We start from the raw sequence: 18,918 nt of genomic DNA, 5'->3' as shown, positions 1-18,918 counted from the left end.
AATAGAGGCAGATCATTGTTTTTAGGAGAAAAAAATATAGAACACCTGATGTAATATACACATTTGTACTTTGGCTATTTCATTAAAATCTTGATCATTAGTAAAAAAAGAAAAAAAAAAACCTTCCGTGATTAAGAGAAGCTCCTGATGTGAGTTTTCCACTAGCATTTTGCTCTCGCCTTTAGGTTGAAACTGTTCCAGGGGATCACTTTTCCTGGTGCCTGAAACGAAGATCTAAGATTTCCCCGAAGAAAGCTATAGAAATAACTGTTTCCAGTGGGCCCATAATCAGCGATCAACATGGAGGACAAAATGGGGTGACATTTTTTTAAAAGGAGAAGATGATGCCATTAATGTAACGCCCTTGCTGGTTCCCACTGCTCTGAGAGATTTGCCGCAGACGCTCTGCAGGTCGGGCGGGAAGGAGACTGCTATTGAGGCCCTCTGCACTTAGCCCAGCGGCCATTTCTTAGGGAATATTGATCAAAAGTACTCTCCTCTATCATCTGAGGGGCATAATGCAGTCCCTGAGTATTCACGGAAAAAAGCTTTTCTTTGCCAGGCTATTTTCTAAAGTCAAAAAGATCCTTTCAGGATCTATAATAGCAAGCCCCTTCCCACTTCACGCCCTCAGTGAGAAGCACACTCCAATTTCCAGGCCCTAAGGACCCCACGCTAAGGAAGAAGCGGACGGCTCTGACCTCTTCATGGAAAATACTCCATGTCAAACTCAACAAGCATTTTCATGGGGGCGGGGGGAACATAAATGGAAGATTAGCAATGACACCTGGACACATAAAAAGTGCCCTCTTGTCCCAGAGATAATTTATGCATTTATTCTTTCTTTCCCAAAATAATGTTTGAATAGAATTTTGACCACATACATAATGCTCTGATATCTGAGGCTGGAATATCTTGATATAAACAGCAACAATCCAATCAGCGTGGTCCATGTCTGACATGGCACGGAGGGAGGATACTAGCTGGGACCTACTTTCTCACTCTCATTCTGTGAAACACAGGATCTTCCAGACACATACTGCCTGATGTGACAGCTTATTATAAATGTCTCGCTGCCCCCATCTTATCCAACTTAGGACACTTAGGTATTAAAATACTTTTAACTTAAAATTCTAACAATGACAAAAATGAAGCAATCGCCAATTCCAGCTGTTTTTTCCTTATTATTCAGAAAGTGTCATTTTGGAGAGTTCCTCCTGTTTTTGTCACTGCTGTTTGTGTGTGTTGGGGGCAGATCTGCGAGCACCTTGAGGGCAGAGAGGGTATCACTACTGTTTGAAATGTCCTGCCTCACTGGGCTGCTGGCTGGTCTTGTCATGTTCTCTGAGGGTGAAAATGGGGTTGAATCTGCAGCAGGCTAAGAAGAGACCTCGGTTTTGGAAGCGAGTCTCATTCTACTCCGCTCAAGGGTGGTTCTTGTGGCATGGAAGGACATTGATATGTCATTATCTTTTGTCTCAAACTCCCAAAACAGAAAACATTTTCAGGAGAGAAACAAGACAATTTTGGCCTAATTGTAGCAAATGCTTGGTAAACACGTAGATGTCTGAGTGCAGAGAGTAGACCGTGGCCTTCCGGAGCGTGGCCCACCTGCCTGGGCATCACACCAAGCATGAAAACCCTGCTTTGGCTACCTGCTCTGACCTCAAAGTCTATTTTTCAGAGTTGAAGACGAGCAACTTTTCTTTCCAGAGGTTCCAGTCCATGGCTTCTAGAGCCATGGAGAGAAGTTAACTCCACCGTTTCCGTGTCTGCATGCAGGGAGAGTAGGTAAGTCTCTTGTTAAAACAAGTTCTCCCACACTCGAAGCCCCTGGTCTGTGTTGGGCCTGGTCCCTACGACAGCAGGGTCAGGGTGGCCTAAGCCTTCGCATTAGGGGACCTTTTTACAGTGACCAAAACGTTACTTTCAATAAACAGTCCATGCACTGGTGAAGAACGGTGACTGCTGCTAAATGGGGGTGTCATCAAGAAGTGGGAACTAGGAAACTCACCTCCTGCCTGGAGCCTCACTTGCTGACCTTGTGAATCTCAGTGAGCCAACGTCTTCAGGCCTTGGTTTTCACACCCGTAGAAGAAGGTGGTCAGATTGAGGGGGTGGGGGCGACCTTTCCAGCTGTAGATCCGTGCCTTGAGTAAACCAAATATGCAGGGACAGAGTTTACTTCGTGCTTCATTTCCGTGGCCTTCACTTTTTGGTTTGAAAAACGAAATGCAACTACAACCATTTCCAGGTATAGACAAAAGAGCAAATGATAATAGTGCCCCTTGACATAAACGGTTTAATAAACCAAAGTGGCCTCAATTTAGTTTCTGCACATACACAGCACCATAATGCTAGCTTGAATATGTACTGAAGTGAACAAATATCAGTGTGTGAGCCTCTCGCTGGAAGACACGCTTCACTGCAGGAGGCATAAATAACTGGCGTTTTTTCCTGGAACACTTAGAGAATTAGACTATGGTTAGGTGTACCTTAAAAATATTCTTTCTTTCAATTCTGGTACCTCGCAGAAGCCCCAAAAGACCTATCAGGGCCTTGTGGCAATGGTCCTTTTGGAAGCACTGGAAGTTGTATTGTTCTTTGGAATTCTGCTGAAGGTTTTGCTTAATATGGCCCAAGATTTGATGAGTACTTTTTTAAGGTGACCTGATCACTTACAGGAGGCATGATGAACTGGAATGTCTTCCCACCCTGTCATCATTCTGCCACAAATAAAAAGTGTAGTAGAGAAAACAATTTGGTGAAAACAAAAACAAAGATATAAAAAAGTAAACCATTTAAGACTTTGAGAAAAATATCCTTTTAATTTCAAATAACCATTTCCACATCTGACCTATCACCTATGACGCCAAGTCATTAGTGAGCGGCAGAAATGCAGCTCCTAGGAGCAGCTGTAGAGCAAAGAGCTGTCCTGCAGGGAGTGGTCTCTGATGTTCCCTCAGTGCAGGTGGGGGATGAGTGCTGCCCAGACCATTCCGGAGGGGGCTGGCCCAGCCCCTCAACCCAGATCTACCTGCAGGTCCTCTGGGTAGCTTTAAAAAGTGGAGATGCTGAGGTTCTAGCCCAGACCTGGTAGGTCAGAGTCGGCAGCAGTCAGGAACCTGCATTTGACTTATGAAGATTCTTCAACGCTGCGGATGCACAGGGTGGCACCCACTGCATCCAGGCCACAAAGCTCTAAAACTCCACATCAAGCTTCATTCGATGAGGTACCAAGTATTAGAAGCAGGACGTACCATTAAGCAAGCTCTTGTTATCAGTGAAAAGCTAAACACTGAATTTAGGGTCTGCTTGACTCCCAAGAAGGCATCTAGACCATTTGGGAGGTCACAGCCATGTTTTGTAAGTATTAGGTACTCAAAAAACATTTGCTAACTGGACAAATGGATGATTTTTGCAGACTTCTAATACAATTACCCGAAAGGTCACTGCTGCCTAGCGCATGAGTAGCCTGCGATGCTGGCAGAGGCCACCCGGCCAGGCTGTCATGAGATGGCTGGAGTCCTTAGATAGGGGCATCAGCCGGCTTCAGCCACACCAACAGGAGACCGTTATCACATCCTGTCCATCACTTACTCACCTCTAAGGCTGCCTCCTGCTCATCAGGGACAGGGGCTCCTGACCGCTAGAAGGGGGCTGTCCTGGAAAGATGGAGCAAGGGGCACATTTCATTGCGGGCTCGGATGGATATTGCGGTAGCAGGCGATACTGACCCAGCCCTTTAATCATGAAGAGAGAAAGCGATTAAGTAGATTAGAACCATGATGCTTGGATTCAGAGCCTCCCGTGACTGGATCTCAGCATTCCATGTTAGGAAACGAGGTCAATTTTACATAAACATGTTGGTAAGCTTCCCCGCACTGGTACCAGCTACCATTTTGGATACATGTTTAGGTTTTAGTTAAAATATGCTTTCAAACAATTCTGTCCAATAAAAATGAAAACCACCTTTTTATTAGATGCCAGGGTAAACTTTATTTTCTTATAAACTATAATGAGAATGAGAGAAACATATAGCACTGAAGTGCTGTGTTTCCACTTTATGAAATCATCACAGTAAATCAGAATTAAAGAGTAAAAGAGGTTAACTGGAGAGTCGGGTGGCTGCCATCTGCGGAGATGTGTGCTTTCTCGCCGTGGCTGCCTGTGCCGTGGTGTGTCCTGGCGCACACACATCTGCAAGGTGTTTCTACCGCATCTAGGAAGGAACCTAGATGTGGAGCATTAGGAACATTAAATAACAAGAGACAGCAAAATAAGAATCAAATGACACGCTATAACTTAATTTACCATATTTATCCATTTTCCTTATTTACATGTACTAAACATTGTAGACCTGAAAACATAGGGAAACATTCATTTCATGTGTATGTCATACTGACAGACTGAGTGCAACTAAAACAATGGTTGTTTCCTGTTGAATCTCCCTGGGATGCAGACATTCCCCTTCAGTAGATATAAAGGTAGCACAGCTACATTTACAACATCACAGTTAGGTTTTAAAGGATTCATCAGACCTCCACATGACACCAATACAGCAGGTCCGTGGGGCGCAGGTGGTGCCACCTGAGGAAGGTCAGGAAGACAGGATGTGCAGGGCTCTGTGGATCTGCATGAGCTCTTGTTTGTAAGGCTAAGGGTCTGATCAATCAACCCATGTCACCAAGTTTGGGTCACCCCACTTCCCCAACATGTGGCTCTTAGGAACTGCAGACTTTGTTGGTGAGGCAACCCAGGCTAAATTTCTTCACTTCTGTCTGCTGAAGGCTTGATTATTTTTAAAAAGTCATAGTTTTTTAAAGTACAAAAGCCTAAGTACAATGAGACTATAAACATCAGCTTTGCTCTGGATGGAATCTGGGAACAGGTGCGCAGAGAAGTGAGGGAGCTGGCCTGGCCCTGCCTGAGGCCAGCGAGTCTTACCACATTTTGGCCCAATTAGGGCCACTTCTGTTTCCAGATGGCTGACCCACTGGTACCACCGTGATGAGTCGGCGCTGTGCCTCAGGTGGGGCCCTACTGGATGAATGATCCTCCGCAATTTTGCTGAAAGGGATTTATTACAAAAACACAATATTTGCTTTTCTAAGTAAAAAAAAAAAAAGAAACTTGATTATTGCAATTTTCCACCCCAAATAACAAAAACGACTCCAGTCCATGTGACCACGAGAAACGTGGCTGTCAGATTCCCTGCTCCACATTCCAAATCTCCAGACCAAAGCTGCTACCGAGAACGGCGGGCTCAAAAAAACCTCCACTCACCAAACTGCTGGCTGTCATCTGGGGTCATGGGGTCCTCAGGGGTTACAGGAAGGTTGAGTTATTTGCTGCCTACCACTGAATTTCCCACCCCAAGGTCGGGATGGCTGGTTCGTGGAAGCAAAATGAAATCATGGAGCCCAAGTCCAGAATAGTTAAATACGATTTCTAAATCCTGACGTATCTTTTCTACTACAGCCAGGAATTCCACAACAGGAGTTTCTAGAGCCTGAAGATGAAATTTCTCCCAGAGGCGACCTGCTGGTAGAGACCTACAGGGGACTCTGGAGCCTAGGAGCATACGATGGCCTTCCCAACAGGAATGAGGTAAACAGGAGACAGGAGCAGCTCAACAGCAGGATCAAGCCTGAGTGACGGTGGCCAAGCGACACTGCCCAGAAGTCTGGAATCATTTAAAATAAAGGGGCATTTGCTGACACCACAGAAAATGCCAGGACTTGCAGTCACTCTTCACATTGCCCTTCAGGCCCCGGGAGTACCCTGGGCCCTTCCCAAAACAGCCCAGGGGCTGGAAGCTTCCTTCCACTCTGGGGCACCCTCATTCTCTTGTGTTCAGGTGATTCTCAAGGTGCTCCTGTCAGTGGCCTGGCCTCAAGTGCTACCTGCAATCCCCTATAAAGCAGAAAAGCAAAACCTCTCCAGGATGAGCAGGCCCGGCCTTCCGACGGAACGACCGGCTCAGCCCTTTCTCATTTGTCCCAAGAGTGAGTCTGGCTCCTGGGTCTTACCATTCTCTCTACAAAAGCGAGGTTCCAGCCAAACCAGCTCAATAGCTAATGGAAAAAACTGGCTCCTCAGTGAAAATGGCCGCTCTGATGGGGTGAGAGCCTCAGAAGGCTTCTTCAGGCCTGGGTGGCCAAGCAGCCTGAAGGTAACAAGTGTGTGCAAGGGCAGAGGGCAAAGGGCAGAGGACGGCGGGGAGACCTCATGCACAGGGCCCACCTTTCCCAGGACTGGCCCACCCATCATATGCCCTGAGTTAGGGGCTGCGTCTCTCGTGCTGCTCTCCCTTCCCACTGCAGGGCGTTGCTCTGTCCCCAGCCACTGTGAGAACAAAGCCTGTGCAGTGGGGATTGACTCTGATGAGTTTCTTGGGTTTACTTCCCAAGTGAAGTGCGGGGTGGAGCAAACCTCTAGCTCTGAGGCAGGTCAAAGGTCCAGGGCAGAGCCCAGGGTCCGTGCCAGCAGCTCTTCACTGCTGACTGATTTCCCTGCTGCAGGACGGGCAGGGCCCACCCAGTGCCCTGCAGCAGGTGAAGGCTTACCATGGCTTCTCTTTTCTTTCATTCATTCATTCATTCATTCATTCATTTTTTTTTAAGAAAGACAAAAAAAAAAAAAAAAAAAAAGAACAGGTCTAATGTGCCTTCCTTGGAGCCAAATGGGCAAAAATATAAGGATTACATCCCTTGCTTGGAATCTGCTACCAAAAGCTTTGTGTGACAAGAAACATTTCCGAGGCCTGTCTGAGGCCTCTCTGGGCAACAGATAGGAGCAAAGTTGCAGCATGAGGCTTCTGGAGGCACAAGGCCATTCGGGGGCGCCCGGCTCAGCCTAGCGCCTGGAGCCAGCATGCGCCTTTGGTGTGGGTGTGCTCTGTACTCTTTTAAGTCTTGGGACACTTCCTGTCCTGCAGGAACTTATGCAAGGACAGGACCCTGTATTTCTGGAATCTTCTGAGTGTTCTAAGGTAGGGGCATCACTGTCACGACCTGAAGGGCCTCTGCGTGGTGAGCAGAAGCTCACTCAGTTAGAGGGCGTCAGGTACCAGGTGGAGAAACACTGGACAACTGAGGTAAAAGTCTCCTGGGCAAAACACCCTGGGGAAAGCCAATTTCCAGGATGATGAAAGTTTTGAGTAAACCATAAATCCTAACTTAAAAGGAACCAGCAAAATCAACGCAGACAGAATTCCTCAGTCAAACAATGGTTTCGCCAGCCCCTCTGTGATATCACGCTTGGGTTCACAAATGAGAAGAAACAACTTGGGGTGCAGAAGCCAGCTGCCTTCTGCCCCTCCCTGAAAGCGCAGAATCTTTTCCTGCTGTGATCTGCCCAGAGCAGCCACACCAACGCCCATGTGACAGTGGGTTCATCCCTGGTTTTTGGTGACTTTTTCGTTTCTTCTTTGGAAGTCCAAGGTTTGTGAGGTTTCAGGACAAGATGATACAGCCTAGTTTGAGTCCCATCTGAGATGCTGTAGTGGGATTCACCATGGGCTTCAGAAGTCCACTAATGGGAAGACCTGCTGAGGGCACTAGTACAGCAATGAAATTTCCTGGAGATTCTGGGTTTAGTGGCTCGGGGCAGAGGCAGGAGAGGGTGTTCTGTCTCCTCCTCACTCAGGGGCTCTTCGAGGTCCGCACTCAGACTGGAGGCCAGGGCCCCTGCAAAGGAAGCAGAGAACTGCTAAGTCATGGAGGCAATGGAGGCTCTACGGCCACACAATTCAGGGAGGATCTGTGGCACTCGGAAGGGAGGGAAATTCCCAGGAGAAGGGTCTGGTGACCTCCTCCCACGCTATGCCGGCAAAGATGTTTGTTGAATGAATAAATACATGAATGTCTTTCTTCTTATTCTTTGCTCTGGGCTTTTCTACAGCATAAAAGAAGCTATGGATCATGTGAAATTAATTCAGACTTACTGTCCAATTCATAAGTAAAGAATGAAGAGAAAAGGCATCTGGTCATAGTGAAAGGGAGGAAGAGCCGCTGAAGAAGCAGTGGCTGGAGTCAATGGAAAAGCCCGTGAAACTTCAGAGGACACTCTGCAGATCCCTGGCAGTGTTCCTGGAATCTCCACTTGTTTACATATCAATATTCTACACAATGAGTTACAACTCAATTATTCCCCAAAGGGCCTAAGACTAGAGGTCAGGACTAAATTGCTTGTCTGAATGAGTCCAGATGAGCATACAGCTGTTCAGCACCGGAGGGAAAAGGAATAAAATTAAAACCTGCGCATCTGCATCCCGCGCTTCCCCAGGGCTGCCGTCGGCATGCTCAGAGGAATACAAGAATGCCTGCTGCAACACCGAGCCACTGTTGCGGGTGGAGCTGGGTCTCCCCTAGGGCCGTTCTGCCAGCGAGAGGATTATTTCATCACCCTTCCCCTTGTAGCGTATTTTTAAACCCTGTTGTATTATGCCCCAAGTTTCCTGCATGACCTCTGCTGGGAACAAACCTCAAAAGCAGAGTTTCCACATCTTCCTCCCTGCGTGATTCACTTGCAGGGCTTTGGCCTTTGAAAAGTATTATTATTAGTGGCATTTGAAATTAATTTAAGTAGGTTATTTTACTCACAGACAGCATCTTTTTTCATTCTCTGAACTTACCTTATTGTTTCTAGGAAGAGTTTCAATACTTGCAAACATGCTTGGACCTATGGAAGCAACCTGGCTCAGGGTGTTCTGAAATTCAGTACTTTCAGAGTCCAGGGGCTTCACTGTTGCCTCCCTTCTTCTAGGCTCGGTAAGGTCGGGCAGACAGAGAAGGCCCACTATTCTCACTATTCTCATCTTTAAAACAGGCTGCAGCCGGGCGCAGTGGGGGGATCAGCCCAGGAGTTCCAGACCAGCCTGGGAAACATAGTGAAACCCCAGCTCTACAAAAACATTGCAAAACGTATCCAGGCATGGTGGTGCACACCTGTAGTCCCAGCTATGTGGGAGGCTGAGGTGAGAGGATTTTGAGCCTGGGAGGTCAAGGCTGCAGTCATAGCACCACTGTACTCCAGCTTAGGTGACAAAGTGAGACCCAGTCTCAAAAAAAACACACTAGAAAAACCCCGGAACACAAAAACAGGCTGCTTCTGACAAAAGCAGCACAGCTAGACCATCATTCACAAGAGAAGCTGGATTGTTACGAGGCATCTCTCCATCCCCTTGTAGCTGGTGGTGGGCACTGGCATTTAATCCAGGGTGTGGGGCAGCGTGGGAGAACAGACTTGATTTAATCCCAGACAATATTCCAACAACCCAGCCCACTATGGTGATTACATTGATTAGAATAAAGGAGCAAAAAAAAAAAAAAAAAAGAAAAAGCAAGTAAATGAAAGATATAAAGTGAGATCCAAAGAGGGAGCGCCAACCTTTGCTAATTCTGGATTCGAAGGAAAACATTTTAGTTCCTCTACCCCACCCACTCACCCAGGGAGGATAAAGAGGGAAAGAGGGTGCACCTCGCGTTCCTGCAGATGGACAGAGGGACGCCAGCTTTGTCCCGCTAAGTGAGCCTGGAGAAGTGCAGGAAGCTCTGCAGAGAAGGGGGCCTGTGCACCTGAAAGCAGGGATCCCATGGCCAGGGGCAAAGGGCAAAGCCACCCCTGCAGCTGGGCTGGAGCCAGTGCCACAGTGCCCTACACATGCCTCTGGTCCCCAGCTCTCCGCTGGGACATTGTCATCTGCATTGGGCCCTTGTGCCACAGCACCCTGTGGTGGGGAGGTGGCAGCTGCAGGACGGGTAGGCAGGACACAAGGTAGGGCCGCCTTCCTATGACACGTCCACTCGCAGCTGTGGCTCCACTCGTACTGCCTCTTCCCGGTGATGGAAGCCATAGATTTATTCACAGGACACTCGAACCTCACCTCCCGACTTTGGCGGCAGAAGCAGAACATGCATGGACATGGGGGTCTCAGCAAATGCAAAGTTTTGCAGCAAAGTGCCCTGCTCAGAGGGGACTGTACAGCCCTCTTCTGCCCTATCTTGACATGAGCACCTGGGCTCTGAGGCTCGTGTCACCTGCTGGGGCTGACACAAGTGACCCCAGTTTGGGACAATACCAGGCCTGAGCTTAAGCCATGGGTGATGGGAAGAGAAAGGGCAGCTGGCTGGAGGGTCGGCTGGCTGTGGCGCCGGCTGCTCCTCTGGCCTGAAGGTCCAACAGCCCTGCCTGGCAGAGGAGGGTGAAGGTTTGGATAAACCAACAAATCTGGACCCTAACATCCCACTTCCATATTTACTGAGACAAAGTGACTGGTTCTGTGCTTTGCATTCCACTGTGGGTGACAGGCTCATGAACGACAGCTCGCTCACTTGCTTTCTCCTGTGAACGGCACTGCCATGATCTTGGTCATTACCAACTGCTTGCCTTCCACCTGTGAGCCTGGGAGGTGGTGCAGCCCAGGCCACACGGGACAGGGTTTTCAGACAGCCCTGCCAAGGCAGCTACCATCCATCAGAGCGCTGCAGGCAGGGCCTGGACCCCAGACCCAGGACAGAAAGGCGGGCTGGGAAGGTCACACCTGCCATGGCCAGCCTATCCTCTGGGTCCTAGACGGCAGCGCATCCCTGTGTCTCCACCCTCTGCACTCCGCAGCTTTTATCTGCTTTTCCTTCCCCAGCTGTTCCATTCAGCAGCCCCCGCCACAACCTGCCCTCCCCGTGTGGAGGCCTCAGAGGCCTCCATTAAGGCTGGCGGCCAAAGGCCGGCCCAGCACGTGCCCTGTCTTATCGGCCCATCTCAAGACCCTGCTCCTCCAGGCCTGGGCAACAAAAAAGGGGGTGGCCCCTGTGCCCACTGGCTCTCTACAGCCCCACACACAAAAGGGCAGGTGACAAAGACATTTTCCGGGATGGCAGGTGTTGGTGTTGGATTCTTCCCCGAGTGCACGGGCAGAAGAAAGGCAAGGCTGGGCTTCCCCAGGCAGCGCAGACATGCAGGGGCAGGAGTGCGGGCAGCGCCGCTCGGGAGGGGAAGGCCCAGGAGGGCGAGGAGCACCGAGGGTCCGCTACCGAGGGCAGCCGGTTAGAAAAGTCCCACCCCCTCCCCAAAGCAGGGTGGCTGGACAAATCCACTGAAGTGTCTGTCTTACCTTGCTCAAATATTGTAATGAGACCTTTACGTGTTTTAATCTGAAGGGAAAGAACACAAAATCGAGTGAATACATACACAGCAGCCCACAGCTCCAACTTGATCATTAACACAGTGCTAATAATACATTTATCCCTGAGCTGCCCAAGCAGTTTTGCAGCCTTGTCAATCAGTAAAAACTGAAAACTCACTTGAAAACGCTACTTGATAGGACAAAATAGAAGCCGATGTCATGTTTGCAAATGTGAAATGAGAGAGACATGAACACTCCCAGGGTCTATGCATGCAGACCCTGTCAGGAGCCCCACAGATGCTGAACTGCATTGACAGCTATATCCTTTTCCTGCTCTCCAACTTCTCCTGACTGATTTTGTTTAAAATACAAAGATAAAAGTGTTTTCAAGACAAGCATTTGAAATTCAATGGATGACCTGAAAAAATAATTGAAACCCCTTAGGTGGGCAAGTTTACATGTCTCCCAGCTTCATTTTACAGGTTTCTGAGTTACGCACAGTGTGTTAATACTGGTGTCACCTGCAATGTGACAGTCCTCAGGGAGGGAACACACAGCATCCTGTGCGGAGGAAAGCTTGGGAGGGGACCCTGGAGCAGGAAAATTGGACCATAAGGTCACTCTCACCCACAGAGCAGCAGGGTCTCAGCAGTCACCCAGAACTGAGGGGGATCTTAGCTTTTCTATGCTTTGTGAGAGGTTCTTCCACGCCTTCCACACCATCCTATTTTCTACAGCAGGGTTTCCTCGGTGAATGCATCCTCTTTCTGCATCAGGCAGTAGTTTCTCCTGAACTCTCAGCCCCCACAACTCTCCTGAATTCTGTGTCAATAGACAACCATCAAATCCAGACAAAGGACATTTATCAGCGATGTGGACCATTCTCTGCACAGCCACAGTTGTAAACATAGATTTTCTGCTGACCCCCTCTGCCAAGGCTGGCACAGTGACACGGGCAAACTTCTAAGATGGTGGCTCCAGCAGCCATCAGGAGGAGACCACTAACATTCTCTTAGCCAAGGCTCCATGAAAGAAATGTGCACTGCTATGGAGACATCTTTTCCAATCTATTGATGAAAACTGTCCCTTTCTCCCAAGAAAATTAATTGGGGTTAGGAGATTCTGGATCAATAACTGATCATGGCTTGTGTACGATCCTTGGTCTGACTCCCACCCACCGTGAACACCGTTCCTTCTCCACACTCAGTCTGACTCCCACCCACCGTGAACACCGTTCCTTCTCCACACTCAGTCTGACTCCCACCCACCGTGAACGCCGTTCCTTCTCCACACTCGGTCTGACTCCCACCCACCGTGAACACCGTTCCTTCTCCACACTCGGTCCGACTCCCACCCACCGTGAACACCGTTCCTTCTCCACACTCGGTCCGACTCCCACCCACCGTGAACACCGTTCCTTCTCCACACTTGGTCCGACTCCCACCCACCGTGAACGCTGTTCCTTCTCCACACTTGGTTGTGCTCTTTGGGCACAAGAGGCTCTGGGCTGCTGCTGAATGTTGGTCACAGACTAGAATGTTTTCCGCGGATCCTCTGGAAGATTTAATGGTTTAGATTTCTGATTCCCCCCAGTGCACTGTGCTGCAGGGCCCCCATTTCCCCTCATGGAAGAAGGCAAACATAGAGCATATCTGCGTGGGTCTTCCTTGAGTTGAGGAAGTTCGGCTTTTAGAGCACCATGCCACTGACACCCTCCAGTGTGAGCAAAGGGTCTCTTTATGAAGGGGCTCCTTGATCTCACTCCTCTGCAGCCCCTCAGCCCTGGTTATGCTGTGTGTACAGGCACCCGATTGGTAGACACCAAGAAAGCAGATGGCGCAGCTAACAATGGAGGACTTGTTTGTAATTGCTGATGAGGACTGGGTTGCCCCTCTCCTGTGTGTCCCCAGACGCAGCCTGGTGTGGTGTGCTGGACCACAAAGAATGTAACTGCCAATCCATGGTTGAGTTAAGGAGATGCAAAGACAGAGACAGTTGGGGGCTGCCTTGATTATTCCATGGGGCTCAAATGTCACTTGCCCTTGACACACGGCAGTGCTCCCAAAGGGTGGGGTTCCAGTCGTGGAGCAGAGGAGTAAGCTGTCAGCTTCTTGATACATCTCCGGGGTATGCACAGGGCACTGACCAACCTGGGCAGTGTGGAGGGCACCTGGAGGGCAATGTGCTTGGAGATGGGGGTTGGGAAGAGGCCAGGAGGGATCTGACGCCTGGTGGGGATAGGGGAGAGACACAAAACCTAACTGTCCTATCCCTTTGTCAAATGGGCCCCAGATATGTGCCAGGCACTGTTTTCGGCTCTGGGTTACAGTGGTGACCAAAGCAGATGAAACCGCTGCCTTTGGGGGATCTGGGAGAAAAGTTACAGCATGCAGGCTAATGAGGGGATATCACCCCTTGGGGTGGCAAAATAGCCTACTCTTTATATGCGTACAGCACAGGTATAAGTACTGTAAGTAAGCAGATACACGGCGTTTCTGTGCTGTTTCAGGGGAGGGGACCAATTAGGAAACCAAAATGTCTCAGAAGGCTCCACGGTGGGGTGATAATGGATAAAAGGTTGTGACAGCCGGGCTCGGTGGCTCACCTGAGGTCAGGAGTTCAAGACCAGCCTGGCCAACATGGTGAAACCCTGTCTCTACTAAAAATACTAAAAAATCAGCTGGGTGTGGTGGCGGGCGCCTGTAATCCCAGCCACTTAGGAGGCTGAGGCAGGAGAATTGCTTGAACTGGGAAGGTGGAGGTTTCAGTAAGCCAAGATGGTGCCATTGCACTACATTCTGGGCAACAGAGCGAAACTCTGTTCCAAAAAAACAAAACAAAACAAAAAAAGTTGTGACACTGGGTTACAGGGTTAGTGTGTGTTTTACATTCGAAGTCATTTTTACCTATTTGTGGGGCTGGGAATCGAAGCCAGCCCCACTCATATCTAAGAGCAGTTGAGCAAGACTCCTCGGGGACAGCCCTTAACAGTTTAACTCAGACACCAAAAGGCCAAACTGTGGCCAACTGGCAGCTCAGACGCAGAGTTGAGCTGCAGGAATCCAGAAGTCACTTTTGAAGAAAGATGTCTTGCTTCTTCCGCCTTGTGTGACTTCTCTGATACTCTGGATATCAACAGGGATTTAAAGCAGGACAGGAAACAAGAGGCTGGCTGGAGATGTGTTGTGTTCTGTGTGGCTCCACCTAGCAAAGGCGCTCCAGGAATTGGTGGGCCTTTCTATGGCATGCTTTCTCCAGCTGTACTCACTGGGACAGCAAGAGAGCAAGGCTTTGAACCAAGTTTCTTGCCTCTGAGGAAAGGCTGCCATCCAGAACTGCCACCTGGGATGATGCTGGGCAGGGTCAGACAAGAAATGCGGCTGCCTGTCCCTGGATCCTGGTTACTGAACAGTCAGTGTGGAAAATGATTAGCTGGTTCAAGATAATTAGGAAAGAGAATGATTTTGAGAGCTGGCATGGATGAGGGAGAGAAAGAGTGGACTAGGGCTCCAGCTTTAGGCAAGTGCTAAATATCCTACCAGCAGGAAGGCGGACAGAGTGGGAGATCAGAGAGCTGTCTGGGCTATTCAGATCCCTTGGAATGGCTCTGAGGAAGGGAACAGGTGCAGGCAGTGGATGGGGTAAGCCCACACACTCAACACTGGCAACCCAAGGCCAGTGGGAATTAGCCAGCCTAATTAACATCTCCGAATGGCCCAAGGATGGCTTCCAGTATTTCCAATCCAGCAGCAGTGGCTGTGTCCCGGCCCTGGCTCTGACTCTGGGTTTGGCTTCCTCTTTCTGGTTGTTGGTCTTGCCCATCACCCATGGTTCAGAAGCCGAAAGCTGAGACAGCTGAACCGGCAGGAAGGGAGGGAAGAAGGGAAAGTGCGTGAAGCGTGTGCCTGTATACATGCTGCTCCCGTGCCGGGGCTAAGTGAGCAGGTGGATCATTGATAAAATAATTTTCCCGGCATTTTTTTCTTTCTCTTCCATGACTATAATGTACTTGTGTGGCTCTATTACTAAATTAAACTAAATTATAAATTTAAAATTAATATCTTGGTGTCAACTTTCTTGTTAGGCCATCATAAAGAAACGTTTCCAGACCCTCTCTCACTCTCACAGAACATAAGCACCGAGATTTCCGCTGCATCTTAGCCATGGGAAGTCTGTGTACTTTACCAGACTGAAGTCACATGAGTGAATGGCCACAGAGGACCTGAACGTTCCCAGCAGCAATATTCACAGTGACCAAAAGTGGAAACAGCTCAAATGTCCATCAACAGATCAATGGACCAACAAAATGTGGTCTATCCATACAGTAGAATATTTGGCAATAAAAATAAATGGAATACTGATATGGGCTACACATGGAGGCACCTTAAGAATATGCTAAGAGAAAGAAGTCAGCCACCAAAGACTACATATGGGATGATTTTATTTATATGAAATGTCCAGAATGGGCAGGTCCATAGACACAAAAAGTGGATTCGTGGTTGTTTAGAGTTGAGGGGTGGGTGGGAAGCAGGGGGATTGACTATCGGCAGGCTGTTTAAAGGGGGATGAAATGTTATAGAATTTGATTGTGGTAATGGTTGCATAACCTAATGAACAGACCAAAAACACTGACTTGTATACTTCATATGGCTGAACTGCATGATACGTGAATTAGATCTCAACAAGCTGGTTTTTAAAATGGCAAAATAAAATAGAAGGTGGTCTGGGTGGCACTACTATTCCCATGATTCCAAAAGTGACACAACAGAAATGGCTCCGAGATTTCAGGAAAAAAATCCCCCGGGGGCACCCAGGCAAGCAGGGGAACGAGGGCAGCTATGAAGTTCTGCAGATGCCACCAGCACCTCTCCTGCTGTGCCTCGCACCATCCTCAAAGCAAAGAGGGCCACCCCACCGATAGCACACTGCTTTTCAGTGACTGGTTTTCCCTTCCAGGTGGTCTCCCAAGCTTATTCTAACTTGAATTGATCTGTTTTAAAACAACTCAGGAGTGACTGCGGCAGTGAGGTGGGATTACCGTGTGATTTGTCCCAAGATACACTGGGAGTGTGTGCGCCACTCAGGACTATATTTTTAAAATTTCCCTAATAATCAACAGCTCAAGAAAATGTAGCGGTTAAATCCAGGGTGATTGTGGGAGGACAGTGAGTTCTAGGTATTTGTCTGAGGTGTCTGAGGAAACACTGCAGAAGCAATGGATGTGTCTGGTAGTTCCACTGATAAAAATTGTCTTGTCTTCAGAAAGGAATTTTGACCCATAATTAAGATACTTGTTATATGTGAATTATTTCTCTGGTGCTCCTTTTGAACTGTAAAGTAGGCAACCCTTTAGTTAAATTTCTCAGTTATCTGTGCCAAAGTGGGTGTGCCTTTGCCACTGTAAAAACTGTACAGGTCACACATTCTAGAAAACAGTCCTTTCTGCCTTCAGGGAGGAACATTTTGCCATTGCCACTGAAGAAGGGCTCCTCTCCGCCACTGGGTTGTTCATTCCTGTGGGTGGGTCCCCCACAGCAGACATGGAAAGGCAGGGGGGCTGTAGGGTGGAGCAATGAGTCCTGTCTGAGAATGAAGAGGCCTAAGTGCTCGAGCCCTGGTCGGGACATGAACAGCCACCTGGTGATGGAAAAACCAGCCTGCCTCCATTCTTCAACTGTCAGAGCAATCTTGCCCCATGGGAGGGGGACTCTGGGGAAAGCGTGCAGTAAATTGCAAATCTCTACACATACATAAAGAATGGTTGCAGTTCACAGAGTCCTAGAGACCATTTTTGTAAGAGTAAAAAAAGCTAGGGAGCCTTGGCCTCCCATCCTTCCCCTTCTGTGTCACTGAGGTGTTTAAAGTTTCTTGAAGTCACTTTCTGTGTAGCGGGGGGGGGGGGGGGGGGGGGGGGGCATCTGCGTGATTCTTCATGCACACCCGTACTCATGAGCGCTGGAACTCACAGGGGTCTGCAGGGTCTTGAGGGCAGGGTGGGACATGTGGCTGAGCTCCACGTCCTGCCTGTCTGGGCAATCCAGGATAGTGGCTGTGTTCTGTGGTGCTAGAGTGAGGGGGCACCGCTGAGGGCCTCTCTAGTGCCCCCTAGGGAATGTTCAGGCAGAACACCTCTTGTATGAGCATAACATCCATTCATGCACCAGACACATATGACATGCCTGTTGTGTGTCTGGAGATGGGAATACATGGCAAGTAAACTGTCATGGAAGTTGTCCCCCCCCCCCCAAAAGTGCCTCCTCCCCACTGAGGCCTGACTGCCCTTTGTAGAAGAGTCATATCATAGCACTCTGCTGCTTCACAGTCTTTGTGTGCTGCCCAACTCACCAGAGCAAGAGCCAAGGTCTTGTCCTCTGCCCGCAAGGCCACTCTGACCTTCCTGTTCCTCCTGCCCACCAGGGCTTGCTCAGCTCTAAGTAGGCTGGGCTCCTTGTTCCTTGATTGTGCCGGGAAAGTCCCTGCCTCAGGCCCTTCCACCTGCTCTTTCCTGCCCCTCCCTCCTCATCATTTCTCACATGCCGCCTTTCCAGGGAGGCCTTCTCTGACCCCCTATTTTAAAGTGCACCCCCACCCCAGGTGTGTTGGATTTTTCTCAGTAGCATTCCCGAGGCTCTTTCCCTGTTGTCTTTTCTCCTCAGCACTCTTCAGCTCCTGAGAGCAGACACCGTCGTCTACTCCCCAGTCTGGAAGGTGAGCCTCCAGTGGAGGAAGGGCTCCTGTCTGTCTTGCCCATCTCTGCAACTGGCATATTCAGTGTTTGGTAAACATTTATGGGATGAATGTCTGAAAACCCACTTTTGTGGGCTTTATGAGACGCTCTGAGGAGTGAAGCTGCAGATCGCATCTACTGAAATTGTAGCAAAGGTGCGTCCCTCTGTGTCCCCAGGTCTTGAGTGGACCTGAGTTTTAATATCTCAATTTGGCCTGGAGCAAGTTGCTAGCTTTGGGTAAGTGGGAGAAAGAGCAGAGTCAGCCTAGCGGGCTGCAGATTTCCACTTCTGGTCTCCTCCTTCCTTCTTCGTGGTGATTGATTTCCTCTGGGACTCTCATGTGCGATGCTGTTGGGTCAGCGACTGTTACCCCAGTCCGGGGTGCCTGGCCTCACAAAGCTGCATGCCCAGATGTTACCTGGAGGCTGTGGTGCTAACTGGAGTCGCGCTGTTTCTCCAGCTGCTCCTCTGCACCCTAGGGATGTAGCTAGGAAGCAGGGCTTCCCTAATGACTGCGCATGGGCTCTGGGATGCACGCTGACTGCAGGGTCTGCCCAAACACATTCAGCAGCAATGGCAAGGCAAGGTGTGCGCATTTCCTGTTCTGCCTGAGATTAGGGGTATGGGGCTTTCCAAGCCAGACCCGTAATTGCTTTTCCTTATCCTCAGGCAATCTCATAGATCACACAGTCCCACACAGGAGAAGACAGATGCTGGAATGGTGAAGACCACTGGTTGCCACCACAGGTCACAGCTGAGTGCTGCGGGAAAGGCAAGAGGAGCCTCTGCGTGGGGGCACAGGTAGGTGGAACATGTCCTTTATGCATCTGGATTCTATTATCTTACATTCTTGAAGTGGTCACAAAACAGGGTTTTCCCTACTCTTTCTTGGCATTGTCCACGGTGATGCTACTAGGTTTCTTGTGTACTGAGAATTTGGCCACATCAATGTTGTAAATACATAAAGTTATTTATTTCAAAATAGATGGGCATGTTTCCATTTTTAAGGAATTTTATTCCTTCAGCTGTTTCGAGGGACTTTAAAGGCTAATGGGCAAAAAG

At 49.1% G+C, this 18,918-nt stretch overlaps 1 protein-coding gene across 4 annotated transcripts in view; it reads right to left on the bottom strand.

The window, feature by feature from the left end:
- Positions 1-3,979: 3,979 nt before the first annotated feature.
- The window catches only part of RALGAPA2 (Ral GTPase activating protein catalytic alpha subunit 2), a 329,915-nt gene continuing 314,976 nt past the window's right edge, over positions 3,980-18,918 (bottom strand). For 2 of the 4 annotated variants that reach the window (XM_010369111.2, XM_030914156.1), the window contains one exon: positions 3,980-7,691. In XM_010369111.2, the coding sequence (XP_010367413.2) occupies positions 7,537-7,691 (155 nt within the window). In that variant the 3' untranslated portion in view covers positions 3,980-7,536. Of the gene's footprint in view, positions 7,692-11,116; positions 11,157-18,918 lie in introns of all 4 variants that reach the window. The other 2 variants (XR_004052562.1, XM_030914151.1) reach the window with 2 other exon arrangements.

This window comes from Rhinopithecus roxellana, chromosome 13, assembly GCF_007565055.1.
Source record: "Rhinopithecus roxellana isolate Shanxi Qingling chromosome 13, ASM756505v1, whole genome shotgun sequence".
Classification (NCBI taxonomy): domain Eukaryota; kingdom Metazoa; phylum Chordata; class Mammalia; order Primates; family Cercopithecidae; genus Rhinopithecus; species Rhinopithecus roxellana.
Note: the sequence above shows the minus strand (reverse complement) of the source record. Positions and strands in the feature narration are given on the sequence as shown.